General features: G+C 34.1%; 2 protein-coding genes across 2 annotated transcripts in view; both read left to right on the top strand.

The window, feature by feature from the left end:
- Positions 1-1,764: 1,764 nt before the first annotated feature.
- On the top strand, positions 1,765-2,951 carry LOC129795411 (alpha-tocopherol transfer protein-like). The gene is made up of 2 exons (XM_055836652.1): positions 1,765-2,541; positions 2,620-2,951. Exons 1-2 carry the CDS (start codon positions 1,894-1,896, stop codon positions 2,872-2,874), a joined length of 903 nt encoding a protein of 300 aa, XP_055692627.1. The 5' UTR covers positions 1,765-1,893; the 3' UTR covers positions 2,875-2,951.
- Positions 2,952-4,456: 1,505 nt separating this feature from the next.
- Positions 4,457-15,302, top strand: part of LOC129795392 (uncharacterized) — a 92,365-nt gene continuing 81,519 nt past the window's right edge. Inside the window, exon 1 of the mRNA XM_055836629.1 lies at positions 4,457-5,307. The gene's annotated coding sequence lies outside the window, so the exon portion shown is untranslated. The remainder of the gene's footprint in view (positions 5,308-15,302) is intronic.

Below are 15,302 nucleotides of genomic sequence, written 5' to 3'. Positions count from 1 at the left end.
TTATAAAGAAAGGAAAATAACGTAAAGTAGTTTATCCGTTTCTGTATGAGAAACCCAAATTCGAGTAAATTAATCGGATACAGATAACCTTAAAAAAAAAACATCAAAAAAGAATTTTAAAAATCGCAAAAGAAACCTTGAATTTTTCTCTGTGATCAGCTGGAAAATATCAAGAAGGATTTGCCTAAAAAATGCAAACAATGACGTCACTGTTGTGATTTTTGTCCTCCCTGCAAGACCTTGCAGCATCGATGAAACATTCATTCTAATGCATCATTGAAGGATTATTCAAAAAAGTAATCTTTTATGCTTCAAATTAACTTAGAAGCCGCTAAAAAAAAGAGACTTTCAAGTTTTAAAAACTATTTGACCAAGCGAAAAATTGAGAAAATGATTAATTTTCACAGAATTAAAAATATAGAGAAATATTAGAAAAAAAAATTAAATGAAAAATTAAAGAAATTAAACACAAAGAACAAAAAATTCTAATCTCACACTTACCTCTTACCAATGAAATCTTTTTCCGAAAAGTGAATAAACCAAGCTCATATTGTAAAAAATTTTACTCTTATTGCATGAAGCATATGCTTTAATGTTGCATTAATAATTTATTTTAATTAATATGTAGGAAAATGTGACCCAATTCGAACCTCTTAAGGTCTTTTTCAATCCGCTATTACTTAAAACTGATAAAACTTTAAATGTAGGGGAGGGCGGGGCTAATAAAGTCACTTAAGGGTTTAGGAAAAGCCTAAAATATCATATTTCCTAGCTAGATAGAACAAAATGGTCTGAGAAAGAGTTGTAGGGCAGTAAATTTCCTAAAGAAATGAGCAATACATTTCGCTTGATTTATTTGGGAAATATGATATTTTGAGCTTTTTCTAAACCCTTGAGTGACTTTTTTAACCCCGCTCTCCCCTAGAAATTTATGGGAGTCAAAACAGCATTAAATGATTTTTAAAATGATAGCAAATTTAAGAATATTTTTTTCTATTTTATGCCATTTTTTCTCATTCTGCGTGGACCTTTGAAGGTCCTAATAGGGCCACGTTCCTCTATCTAAGAATCCTCAAATATTTGACTTTTCTGTCGTTTGATCTCTCAAGCAAAAACTCTATGATGCTGCGTTCTATAAGCATATGCTTCATGCATTAAAAAAATTAAATAAGGTTCAAAAGCATCTTAATTAAGCCCCATCTTTCTTAATTATTGATAATTGGAGTTTTCTGGTCAATTTGTCCCCTCCATGAGAAAGAATTCGATCTTAATTGAAACATAAACAGTAAAGTAAGTTCTTAACCCCCGGATTCCCTCTAATCCGCTTTGAAAATTTTCTTTATTGACTACAAGCGCGTAAAAATGGCATAAAAAATGTTATTTTCATAAAAGTCAAATGAATTAAGTTAAAAAATCTAGTTTTAGAATTTTAAAGGTAAAATTTCAAGAATAAAAAAAACACATTCGCATTGAAAATTTTTTTATTAAAAGGAGTTTATTCATTTTAGAGCATTTTAATAGCATTAAATTATACGTGATAAACCTTTAAAATAATGACGTAGAGATAATTAAAAAGATTTTTAAAAAGTCATAATTCCCCCTCTTTTAGTGATTCGAATAAAAGTAATTTGAGCGCAAAGTTCGTATATAATTACGCATTATCATTATTTTTAATTACATCTACTAACTATGATCGTGCGTTTTTTGTACGTCTTATCGTTGGATGTTTTGATGTTAATCTCTCTCAGTTTCATCCGTCTATTCGTTATCTTCTCAACAACGTGAGTTACGTGTGCGGAAAAATCTCAGAAGAAAAATATTTTTGTGAATTAAAATTAAATATTTGCGGAGTGATTTAAGTGCAAAAATTCGTAAAAAAAAACGTTCAAATAAATGGCTTCAACGGCGTTGCTTAATCACTATGAGGATAAAAATCTTCAATTGCAAGCTCTGGCTCAGTTTAGGGAGTGGATAGAGAAGGATGAGAAGATCAAGAAATGTCGCATCGACACGGATTTCCTTTTGCGCTTTCTGCGAACGAAGAAATTCTCCATAACCGAAGCCCATCAACACTTACGGAATTATTTAACAACGAGAAAAATCCTTCCACATATCTTTGAAAATCTCACTGCGAAAGATCCCGATATTGAGCACTTGATCCTCAGTGGAATGGTTACGATTCTCCCGGAACACGATGCCCAGGGCAGCCCAGTTCTGCTCTTTCAAGCTGATAATTTCAATCCCAAAAGGAATACCCTTCTTCACGCCATGAGGACGGTTAATTTTGTCTTTGAGATCGTCAGTCGCGATGAAAAAGCCCAAATTTGCGGAATAACGTTAATTTTTGATTGTTCAAATGTTAATTTGGACATTTTGACCCTTTTCCGCGTGAATCATCTCAAGGAAATTGCGCAATGCTTGCAGAAAACTTTCCCAGTACGTATTCGTGTAATTTACTTCGTCGACCTGCCCCCGTATGCAACAGCACTCCTCAACATCTTCAAGTCATTCCTCAGTGAGAAGCTGAGAAAACGCCTCAAAGTATGCGATTTATTTTTATTATCAATTAATTTGCTTAATTTAAATCTCTTTGTTTTGTTTTCAATTAATTCTCTTCAGCTCGTTAGTGGATGGAAAGGTGTTAAACAGGATGTTGGTGCATCAATTCTACCAAAAGAATTTGGCGGGAAAATTCCCAATGCTGAGATATTTAGAACCTTCAGGGATAAAGCTTTGGAGCTTCATGAAGAAATTCTCGCACTCAATGATTTTGATGTAGAATTGGCCAATAATTCAATGAACTTTGCCAATCCCGGTGATTCAGAGCTTGATTCAGCCATTGTGGGGAGTTTTCGAAAGATTCAAGTTGATTGAATTTTTATTCTTAAACAGGTGTTTAAGTTAAGATTAAAGCGGGAGTTGGTTAATAAAGTTTTAAGTAACAAATTGAATTTTCAACGGTTTTTTGATAAATTAGTTAAAAATGCTGCATTGCTGAATGAATTGATCAAACATTGCCTTTAGCTGTGATCGTTGTGGACTCAATGTTGAACAAACAATTTTTGGGCAAAAAAGGGCATATTTCTTTAAAATATTTTCCAAAAAAAAATCTAAAAATAATTATATTTGATCAATGATTGGGCAAATTGATAAAATCTTGTCAAACAGTTAATTTGAAAGTGTTCAAACAGTTTAAACGATTTTTTCCTCAAATATTGGTCAAACTTTTATCAATTTTTGTTGAAACATTTGGCCTTGAGATCCATATGATTTTAATTTTGTAGAATTGTTTAAAATTTTGATCAAAATATAGAAGGAGCTATTCCCAAATCAAACATTAGACCACATACGGATCAAAATGAGCCCAATATGTCATCTGTATCAGTTCAATTTCTCCTCAAGTTTTAGTTGAATATTCAGTTTATTCCTTACCCAATTTTTCCAACATCTAAACAAATATTCGGCAAACTATGCCGAAATCATAGCTTTGCTGTAATATTGCTGATTCACTGCTCAATATTTACTCCAATGTTCATAAATAATTGAGCAATACCTGCTCAATTCTGTCCTCAATCTTGAATATTCGAATAACTTTAATTTTTTAATTTATCACCAAATCAAATATTGACCAAATTGGGCTCAAATAAACGTTTTTTTGTCTAGTCAATACCTAATCAAATGTTTTTCAAAGATAGTTTAATGTTGGCTTAATGACTGCTCAACGTTTACTCAATTCAACCATCAACGTTTGATAATCCATTTTTTTTATTTTACTTTAACCAATTGATCAAATATTGGTCAAATTATGTCCAAATATTGCCTGTAGTTCAATATTAAATTAAATATTGATCAAATTATGTCCCAATATTGCCTCTAAACCCTCTAAACAATATTAAATTAAATTTTGATTAAATTATGCCCAAATATTGCCTTTAGTTAATATTTAATCAAAAATTGATAAAATTATGCCCAAATATTGCCTTTAAACAATATTTAATCAAATATTGGCCAAAATATGCCCAAATATTGCCTCTAGTTCAATATGTTACCGATGTTACCAAATCTCAATCAATCTATGTAAAAATTCACCCCAAAATCATCTTTAAATTATTTCTTTTAATCTGCATTCATTTGAAATTCCATTTTAAATCCAATAATCCTTCTCAAGGACCTTTTTTATCCTTCCACCATGCACTGATTAATCCATCGTATTCGATAACCTCTTCAACGTTGTAAAGAGCACGATGGCTGAGAGCGTAGAATATCAACACAACAACCCCTAACTCACTACCCCCATTCTTTGCTCTCTCTCTCTCTCTCTCGTTTGATTTTCCTCTCATTTTCCATGTGTGTGTGTATTGTGCCCTAGAGCTATGCGAGAGAGTAACATGAGAATTTCCCCGCTACGGCGAAGGGAGTCCCAGTTCCCAGTTTTTCGCTGATTTACATCAAATTTAGTTGGTTCTTGAGTTTGATCCTGCTTGCAAGGGACTTCTCTTGGCTCTAAAACTAAAAGGAAAGTTTGAGCATTTGAAGGTGGAATTTTTTCTGTGAAATTTCTCTATCATTTGTGTGTGTACTTGCGGGATTTACAAATGAAATAAAAGGAATCTGAGAGAGAGAAGAAGGAAGTGCACGAAAGGCCTTGTCTCTCGTTACAAATGGAGCCAGGTTCCGAAAGTTGATTGAAAAATTCCTCTACAATCTCCGTTTTCTGCGCTCTCTAAAGGACGATTTTTTTTGGAGAATTTTCCTCGAGGAGATTTTTCCTTTTCGCGTGTGAATTGCCAAAAAAAAGGGTTGCAAGGTGTGAGAAGAAAATGCAAATTGAGTGAAAATTCTGCACGAGAGAGAACTCTTTTTTTTTCGATTACAACGGAATGTCCTTTTGCTTCTTGTTAAATGAAGTGAAGGATTGACTTTTAAAAGGGACATTTTCTACCCCTTTTTGTGGAAAATAAGAACCCAGAGAGAGAGAACAAAGTGCAATTCCTTCCTTGTAGACGATGCACCGTGTTGGGTGAGGACAAGGCTGCTGCAGAGAAGGAAAATCGAAACTTTTCCTCCACAAGGAACTCTCTGTGTGAGTTAATTCTCCGTGTGACGCGGCCACAAGTAAAGGATCTTCGGTGGAAATTTTTTTTGACAACAGATTGTGAGGAAAATTTCTATTAGTGCGTGGTGGGAAATAAAGGTTTTTCTGGGGGGGATAGAGCAACGCCGAGGAGGTGGTAAAAAGGAAAACAAGAACAATTTACATGAATCCTGGGAATATATAATTACATAGAGCCTTCTCTCCTCTTCATTGTGAGTACCATCCTCGTGAAAATTTTCTCTATAGTCATTTTTGCTTTTTTTTTTATTGTGTGTGTGAGTATATATATTTTTAGGGGATGCGAGGGAAAGCTGAAAAATCATCCCCGTGTGTGTGAATGGGAAAAATTTTCCCATATGAATAGAGGATGTTCTTCATAGTTAAACCATATATGAAAAAAAATATAGGGTGAGGGTGAAGTGTGTAAGGGTTGAATTTATCCAAAGGGACAACGACTTTTTCCCATCTTTTTTTTTCCCCCGTGCACAATGTTAGCCTATCCACCCCCACAATGTTCTACCACCAACCCGTAGACTCGTTTTTTTGCCCCTCTACTACTTCCACACATTATGCGGCTGTTGAGGTTGGTGGGACAGGGGCGATGGGGCGGGATGTGTGCACCCCCCTGGAGAACAAGGGAGGACCCACAGAGCATAGAGAGAAAGTATAACATTTTATCCACACACAAATCACTGTGTGAGAGTGCGATTTTACATAATATTATTATTATAACTCCCTTCTGTGCGCTTCTGGCTTTTCCTCACTTTTCACATTGTTCTGTGGGTGGAATGCCATCCCCTCCTTTCACCCCCCGCACGTTGTTTGTTTGGTGCCTCTGTTGGAAAATTGTGTTGTGTAATTTTGTGACTTGTGACATATTTTGTGTGCTAAAGAGATCCAACCATTGCTTTTTATATTCCTCCTTTCCATCTTCCTCCCTTTTCCTCTTTTTTCGTGTACTCATCCTCCTACACACAACATATCTTACCACTGTCACGTTTTTTAATTTCTTCATGCCAATTTTCCCGCACTTTTTTCCTGCCCTATCCCGTCCCCTTTTCCTCCTCTTGGGACAATCTCAGAGCTGTGAAGGATTTCTCCGGTGCTTGAGGATTAACTCATGAGTGGATTTTGTAAGGGGTAGAGAGGGGTGGATGATGATGGGAAAAAATGTGCATGACTTTGTTTTATTTCTGCTCAGCCAGGTAATTTTTTTGGGGGGGGACTAAGAGGGAGGAGATGGGGGTAGTAGGACAGAGAGAGAGGAAAATTATGATGGGATGCTTTCCCAAAGGTGTAGTTGTGCCCCTCTTGGAGCATTGTAGTAGAAGGGTAGTAGGTACATCTTTTACCATGTTGTGGAATATTTTTACAGAGAAAAAAAACCACTGCTTGATGGGAATTATTAAGGATTAATTATTATTATTATTGACTTAATATGGGGAGTTTTGTATTAAAAAAAAATAATAAGAAAAATGTCAACGTTAGAAAAGCTCAAACATTGTTATTTGTTGGAAATGTTCGAAATTGTGCAAAATGTCAAACTTTTGAAATTAAACGACAAATGTAAGACAGAAACGTCAATTTTTGTAATTGTTGAACGTAGGGAAAACCGGGGCTAATAAAGTCAATTTGCATAAATTCTTATCTGCTGTATTGGCTAAATGAAGAACAAAATCGAATATAAATAATGGGGCCTAATTCAGCGACCAAGAAGCCCTTGAAATATTTTAATTTTGTACTGAAATTTCAAGATTTCAAGCGAATTTCAAGGGTTTCTTGGTCGCTGAATAAAGCCCAATAGATACTTTTTTTTTCACCGAACTTATAACTTGGGAAAAATTGACATTTGAAAATTTTCCACTGACTTTTTTTGGCCCCGGTTACAAATAAGAAATGTCAAACGTCAAATGATAGAAAAGAAAGACTAAACGTAAAGAAAAATGTCAAACGTTAGAAAAGCTCAAACATTCGATAAGAAACATCGAATATCAAAAAGAAATATCAAACGTTTGAAAAGAAATTTTGAGACGTTAAGAAAAGAAATGTTGAGCATTAAAAGAGAAACGTCAAACACTAAAATAAAAAATGCCAACTGTAAAAAGAATGTCAACATTTAGAAAAGTTACAACTTTAAGAGAAGAAATGTCAAATGTTAGAAAGTTAGAATTTTCGTTAGTAAAAATGAAATGTCAAAATGTTAGTAAAAAAAAAGTCAGACGCTATAAAAACAATATGAAACGTCAAAAAACGAAAATTTTTAAACAATAGAAAAGATAAATGAGAAAGTTAACGACCGTAAATAATTTAAGGACTTTTTGGAAATAGAAAAAAATCGGATTTTCCGTCGAATGTTCGGTTACCCCTTGGAGGACTTTGCTGACTAAAGTGGCCAATTCGACTTTTTTCAATCGTCACAGAATTAAAATCTATTTAACATTTCGTAATTAATTCTATATCTGTGATTAGGAAAGTTTCATTACTTCAATATCGTTGAAAAAAATTGGAAAAATATTTACTTTTGAGAGAAAATGAAAGTCAAACTTTTGAGGTTAGAAACCTTGATTCACCAAGTGTTAATTATTTTTTATTAAAAGCTGACGTTTCGGACTATTTTAATCCTTCCTCGGGGCATTCAATGAACTCCTTCAATAGAAAAGATACCGCTCATGTTAAAAAGAAACTCAGAAAACAACAAGATTTTCAAGCTCCGGAATTTTTACTTTTTTATTCCGGAAAATTCTAAATATTTTTTTTTAAATTTTAAATACTGTAACAAAATCATTCTGCGCTACAAACGTTCCAAATGATCCATTTATTAACAGTTCCATTAATCTTTAATCTTAAAAAATAAATTTAAACAAATAGTAACTTCATAACAACAAGTGATCCAATTGACCCCATTTTACAGTATAAACACAAAAATTTCTATTTTTTCTCATTTTTCTGTGTTTTACATGCAATTTTAAGTTCTATTTCCAAGCTCTTATGTGTTGGGAAATTTTTCCAATTCTTCGGTTTTTCTTTGGAATTTCCACCATAATTTTTGTGGTTTTGCAAAATTACTTTTTTTTCCTGTCAGAAGAGCTTCTCTTCTATAATTCTCTTTTTCATTTTATAAAATTTTCCGTGTGTGTATGTAAAGTTTAATTCTCTCACAGAGTGTGTGTCGTGAAAATTCCAACATTCGAGCATTATGCAAATTAATCTCTCTCTCGGTTGGTGGAAAATGTTTGGTTTTCTGATTTATCGTATGTTGGGGGTGGTTTTGTATTTTCTTCTTCATGTACTATATAGTAGAAGAAAGACACCACACATGCACTTTGACCCCCTGCCCAGAATGGAGGGTGGTTGTGGGTGGGTGAAATAAATGATTTGGGAATTGCGGTGTGCGTTTTTTCTTTATCTTCATTCAACTTTCCACACACACACACACACCGTCCTCCTCCCACATACGAGGTGGAGGTCTTCCATATTAAATACAGAGATTATCCCCTTAGTGTCGTACGGTAGTGGGGGTGGGGGCGGCTTTTTCCCTCCCGCGGGTCTTTTGAATAATTAAAGCCAGAGATTCAGAGAACCTTACAGCACACAGGGTACGAATGAGAGCACCCCACCGTTCATCCCATATAGGGTAGTAGAGGGTTGCGTGAATTTGCTTGATTTCCCACCCAAGCCCCAGACACATTAATGTGAAAAGTATCTTTAATTAAATATCACTTCAACCCCCATTTCTCATTGTCCAATAAAATGTGGAAAACACTTTAAATGTACACAGGAGGGATGACAAAGTGGGTGTGGGTGGGTAGAGAACCCCCTGATGGCAGGGATTGCGCGTGGGCTTGGAAAGAAAGTCCGGGGAAAATCCATAAGGATTGAATTTCAAATAGCAACGCTGGGGTTGGGGATGAAGAATATTGTACCTACTCTTCAAAAGTTATTTACGTCTCAATAGACTCTTCATGACTTTTTTTTATTTGCTCCATGTTGTTTTTAAGAGCATATTACCCATTTTTCTGTATATACCCGGATTTTAGCATCCTCTTCTACACTGTAAAAGAAATTATTTACACATTTTAGCTCCTTAGAGCTTTATATTTTTTTTCAGTGTAACGTCTTTTTTGCACTAAGAAATAACTTTTCCATTTCGCGAGAAAGCCCCACCAGAGAAATAAAAAAAAATGTGAGAACTGAGAAGGATTTTAAATTAAAATGAGGAATTTTATCAATTAAAATGCAGTTTAATTTTAATGCGGTGTATTTTAATTAATGCTCCCTCGTCCACAAGCGCAGAACTTTCTGCTCGTGCATTTCTTTTATTTACGAAAAAATTCAACCACAAATGTGAGGGTAACCATTACTATGTTAAAAAATCTGTTTAGGGGAGTGTTTACTAAATATGGGTCAAGATTTTTTTTCTTAATTTTTTTCCAATGAAATTTTCTTTAGTTGAATAGTTTAAAAAATATTTTAAAGTGTTAAAAGTTATGTAAATTAAAAAATATTTTCCATAAAGTAATTGCAGGCCTGAGGAAGGAGAAATAAAGCTCCGAAACGTAGCAAAAAAAGGTCAGATCCCGCGTTTGAGTCGCCTAACATTGAAAACTGACTGAAGTCCAATATTAGTTGAATAGTTTCTAAATATTCTTTCATTGCAAACATAAGTCTGAGCATAAATCTACCATTTTCAATACATTTTTAATCAAAACTTAACAACATAACCACACTTTTTTCCTCGTATTTTCCGTATCTTTTCACATATTCAAATAAAAACAGTTTGAAAGTTCCTCGTAAATATACTTCAAATTACTAAAGTGAAAACGATTAAATACTTAAAGGAGTTTGAATAATTAATGAGAAATCAATCCCATGTGGGTTAAGTACGGAATGTTGTTACACAATTATTTACTATGTATACTAACATACATGTATTAATTAAACATACTTCAGCACATGAATGTTTTTTCTTCACGAGCAATCTCATCCCTTTTGGTGCTATAGATAATGCAAACGAGATGTTGTGAATGGAGAAATTAAATTACTTTCACTATCTTTCACCATGATCATGGAATTATTTTTAACTCTGGCAAAAGGGATTTGCACGGTAGGAGAGTAATGGATACATTGAAGATATCAGAATTTCACATCCTGTGTGGATTTCTCTCTCTCTTCACATGCAGGGGGGTAAAATAAGGTTTTTTAGGGGTAAATTGGGTCATTTTTTGGAAATAGGACTAATGCAATTTAAAAGTGTGGTTAGGAACAAAATGGCGGCTTTTTGGCTTCTTTGAAAAATTCTACTTAATGTTTCTTATATGTTTCAAGTTGGTATCTCTCATTGTTTAGCTATAAATCACACCGACCCAATTCACCCCGTTCTCATTCAAATTACAGAAAAAATCATTTTTTTTGTAAATGTTTCATCCAAAAATTTTAAAATAGAAACTAAAACACATCCAACGACCCACTGAAGCTTGAAAATTAACCCTATTCACGGCCCTATGACGGCATATTATGTATGTTAGGCTTTACATTGCGACAACAAAGGCCATGAGAGATATTTTTCGCGAAAATGGATGAACTTTTTTTTATTCAACCCCCTTTTTTGCGTTAAACTTTCGCATTTTCCATTTACACTAATGACAACACTCTTTCTGATTGTATTTAATTCCCGCAACCATCCCGACTTTTTCCACCCCATCCCCCCCCCTTTCAGTTTCTCTCTCAAATGCCATTTTGTCGCATATGGGATGTGCTATATACTTTTTTTTCGTACCCCCTCATGCAGTGCCTCTGCAAATATATAGAACCACCCCCCTGGGGGTGTGAGGGGTTGCATTTCAACGTAGTAAAAAAATGTCCCGTATTTGAGTTTCTCTCGATGGCAAAAGTCAGCCTTTTTCACCGCATTTTCCTCCCAAAAATCAACAAAAAAAAATATGACGAAGCGCGAGGCAAAAAAGAAGAGGACGTTAACATTAAGCACCCAATAAAATCTCAAGCTTCGCTCCTCTGTTCGATGTTTCGCATGACTTTCCATGATGCCCAACAACTCCTGCTGCTTCAATTTGTGCCACATTCGTTGCGAAGTGAGAAATTTTAAAATTGACAAGTGGGGGTGGTTTAGTTTGGTATGAGAAGAGAGTAAGGGAGAGATTCTTTGGATGGTGTGTAACTAATCAAATAGATGAGCTCGATGGTCCTTAACTTTGTGTATAGGGCGAGTCAGATTGCTAAAAGGAGAGAAACTATTGATTTCACCAATTAAGTTTCATGGTTGAAAAGGGAGGAAATGTTGAGAATTTTTTCATTTGCTATATGAAGGATTTTTTTCTCTGTTCATTCAACAACCAACCAACAACGATTCTTTTTATGAGCTTTTCCGTCTGCTGAGTAGCGGGAAATTAGCGAGAGGGTGGAAGAAAAAAAAAAGAATGGAGCTGTACGGGTGAGAAGATAAACACACAAAAGCAGGGATTTCGCTAAAAAGGGGTTTATCAGTTCCAAATTAAAATAAATATTTTTTTTTTAATTTAAGATCTTCCCTTGATTGAGGTGGTTTTGTTGTTGGGGAAAATCCTGTCTTTTCCTACAGTTTGTGGTTTTCTAAAGGTTTTTCTTTGGTTTTCTGTGAAAAGGACTTGTAAGATTTGAAGGTCTAAAAATATTAGTACTTTTAGACCACTTAACAAAGACACCTTTCGTACAATAAAAGAATATTTGTCTGTCTATTCTAACTGAATTTAATTTGTTAAATTCTAAAATGCATTTTTTGGGAGTTAGTATAAGTTTTAAGAATCTTAAAAATGAATATTTTTGAATGTTGTTTTAGAACAAATTGAATAAAAATTGTTTTCATAACGTTAAAAGTATAGATATCATGACTACAATAAATTGACAAGAATGCAAAGAAAAAGTATCTAAGACGAAAAATAGAAGAATTAAAATTTTTCCAACTGACCCTGTAAAGAAGTTTATGCATTCTCATATACATGTAACGTACTTGAGATTTAGATGGAATTTTATAACCATTCATTTGAGTTTGATTTCATCAAAATCGGACAAGGCATTCTCGAGTTAAAGCGAAAAATAGTTTGTACTAAAATTTCAAATCAGTACTAAAAATTAGCACAGGGGCTGATGATGCAATTAACCAATTGATAGTGAATTTTTGATTGAACGAACACAAAGTAATATGAAAAATATCTTTCTTAAAAATTTAGAACAATTTTAATTTAAAAATTATTGAAATTCTTAGTAATTTGTACTAATTCTGTAGAGACAATTGTAAGTCCTTTAATTAGAAAAATGATTTTTATAAAAATTTACCACCAATTGGTTAATTGCATCATCAGGTCTTGTCGTACTAATTTTTAGTATTACTGATTTGAAATTTTAGTACAAACTATTTTTCACTATAACTCGAGAACGCTCTGTCCGATTTTGATGAAATTGGACTCAAATGAAAGATTATTAAATTCTCTCCAAATTGGTACGTTACAACATTGAAAACTATTTGTAAGATGTTCAAAAAAAAAATTAAAAAAAAAGAAGAATGAAATTGATGAAAGGAGAACAAAGGGAAGATTTTCCCTGGAAGACTTATAAACCTTTTTGAGTGGATTTTTCTTCTTTCGCCCTTCTGTCATATCTCTCGTGCGTTTTCGAAGCTCTCTGACAATGAAACAAAGCAATATATACTTTTGCAAGGAGCACCGAGTAAAGGATGAATTTCATCGGCGGAAGGTAATGGGGTAGGTTTTCAGTGGGAGGGGTGGGGGTGGGTGTAGGGATTGTACAGCGGAAGACGGGGGTAGTGTACACATTGGAAAAGTCCACAAGTTAATTAAATTTTCCGTCTTGTACGGTGTTTTCTCTCCCCATGGCAAAGGGAGCTCATCTGACTCGCCTTCCGTGGGGTGATTGTGATTAAGAGTTTACCGGATTTTCGGGAAGGAAAATCGGATCCTTCCTGAGGGTTGAGGAAAGGCCGATAAAATGGGCAAAAATGAAGCTGTGAAAATCCTTTTCTCTGTTTCCCACACATCCACCCTCCACCACCCCCGCAACTACTTTTCTTTGGAAAACAAAGCAAAGTCCTTCCTTTGGTCGAGGTTTCACTTTTTTCTTCTTCTTCCACTTCTTTCTCATCCAATGTCTTTTTATACAATACTCCTCTTCCGTGTGGAGGAGGATTTAAAGGTACACAAAACACACACAAAGTGCAAAAGGAAGAAAAAGGATTTTCACGTCTTTCGCATTTTGTTGTCTTCATCCACGAGAAAATTGAGTAATTCGGTGTGATGCGGAGAAATATTTATATATTTTCAATATATATGTGTTGTACAAAGGAAAGGAAAAAATGGTCCTTTAACGTCACTTCCTTTGCCACCCTTCATCCCCAATTGGAACATATATACAAAATAATTGGGCAACATTTTGGAAGTGAAAAAACGGTAAATTGGTGCTCGTTCGGCGTGACATTTCAATACTTTATATATCGCACGAGGACACATCCCCCCCACAATCTCCCTCTCCAACCGGAAGTGCCTCAGAGAGTGGCCATAAGGTTCTGAGAGAGAAGGAAGAAAAAAAAATAAACCAACCCCTGATCTCTCCTTCAATTGGGAAAGCACACAATTTGAAGACATGAATGGGATTATCAATTTTTATGATGACCATTCTAACCGTTTTTTATTCAATTTTCCACCCCCAATTCGGAGGGAAAAAGAAGTGATTGAGAGGCCCCAACACAGCCTGCAGGGAAAAATTCCTACGCCTGGCAATTTTCATTAAAACTGATTTTTAATGCGGTAATTGTCATAATTTATCCATTAATTCAACTCGGGTGGTTGGAGGAATATTTTTTTCTGTTAAACAGGAAGTTTTCTCTACGCTTTGTACACTCGGAGAAATTTCTCAGAGGTTTGATTTATTTCTTTTTTTTTTACCTGAATTTAGATTCTTAAAGAATATTTTAACACGTATTAGAGCGGTAGAAAATTATGGAAATTTTTTTACGCGATGTGTAGCAAATTAATGAGCAGTGGTATAGAAAAAGTATACCCGGCTGGCCTTATAATAAAAATTATTCTGAATTGAGGGAAATTGCTACTATTTCAAGCAACACAAATAACTTGAAACTGGATCTGTGAAACACAAGAAACCAGAAAAAAATCAGCAAAATGGTGTCATTTCTAATAAAAATCTGTGCTAACAACTTTAACCCTTTAAGGTTTTTTGGGTCATACGCTGACCCAAACGTGAAACATTTTATTTTTTCAATTATTTATGAATGTAAATGTTTTTCCATGTTAGAAATGTATAAAATTCACGCAAAAGAGGCCAAAGAAGTCATTCTAACTGAGAAAAAACCTCTGAGAGCATTAATAGAATAAAAATCGCGATAAAAGATCGCATGTTTCAATGTTTTTATGTTTCACGTTGGACGTTAAAGGGTTAAGGATGTTATAGGATTGTAAGATGGAATTTGTTGATCCAGAAAACAGTCAGAAAGATCTTTAAAGAGCCCTAGAAAAGTAATTTTTATTCAAAAACCCGGTTAGAAAATCAAATAAAATGTCAAAACCTCTGAAGGAAGTATCACAGCCTGTAAGTAAAACTTACCAGTACATTTTTAACCTAGAATTTCTTGTTAAAAAAATTCCCATGTTGGTCTTGCGAAAACTTTAGAATGCTATTCAATTTAATGAATAATAATTCCTTTTATTGGAATGAGAGTCTTTAACAAACTATTAAAGCCAGCCTTATGCTAGCATCATCCGAATCTTATCATGGTTTAACTTTACGCTTAAAAAATCTTTCATGAAATTTTAGTTTTTGTTTTCGGAATCTTTTAATGGTAATCTTTTAATTTAAAAGCCCCAAAAGAAGAGTGATTAACTTAAAAAATATATTTGGCAGGAGTGAGGACCTAGCTAGAACTAAATCCATTAAGTCTCCAAGTTAGATTCAAATTTGTCGGTTTGTAACAACCATAACAAAGAGAAATACATACATAATTTTATATGAAATTCACGAAATTAGCAACGCAAACCACGCAAACAGACAAATAATATTAAATTGTTACGATGAAACATACGAAACCAGAAAAAGTTCTCCTAGAATGTTGATAAAACTAAAAAATCAGCAAAGAAACTTACCCAGTATCCACTGCAATCAGCTGGTAAAAACCAATAAGAATATT

Source organism: Lutzomyia longipalpis, chromosome 4 (assembly GCF_024334085.1).
Source record: "Lutzomyia longipalpis isolate SR_M1_2022 chromosome 4, ASM2433408v1".
Classification (NCBI taxonomy): domain Eukaryota; kingdom Metazoa; phylum Arthropoda; class Insecta; order Diptera; family Psychodidae; genus Lutzomyia; species Lutzomyia longipalpis.
This window is presented reverse-complemented; position numbering and strand designations above follow the sequence as displayed.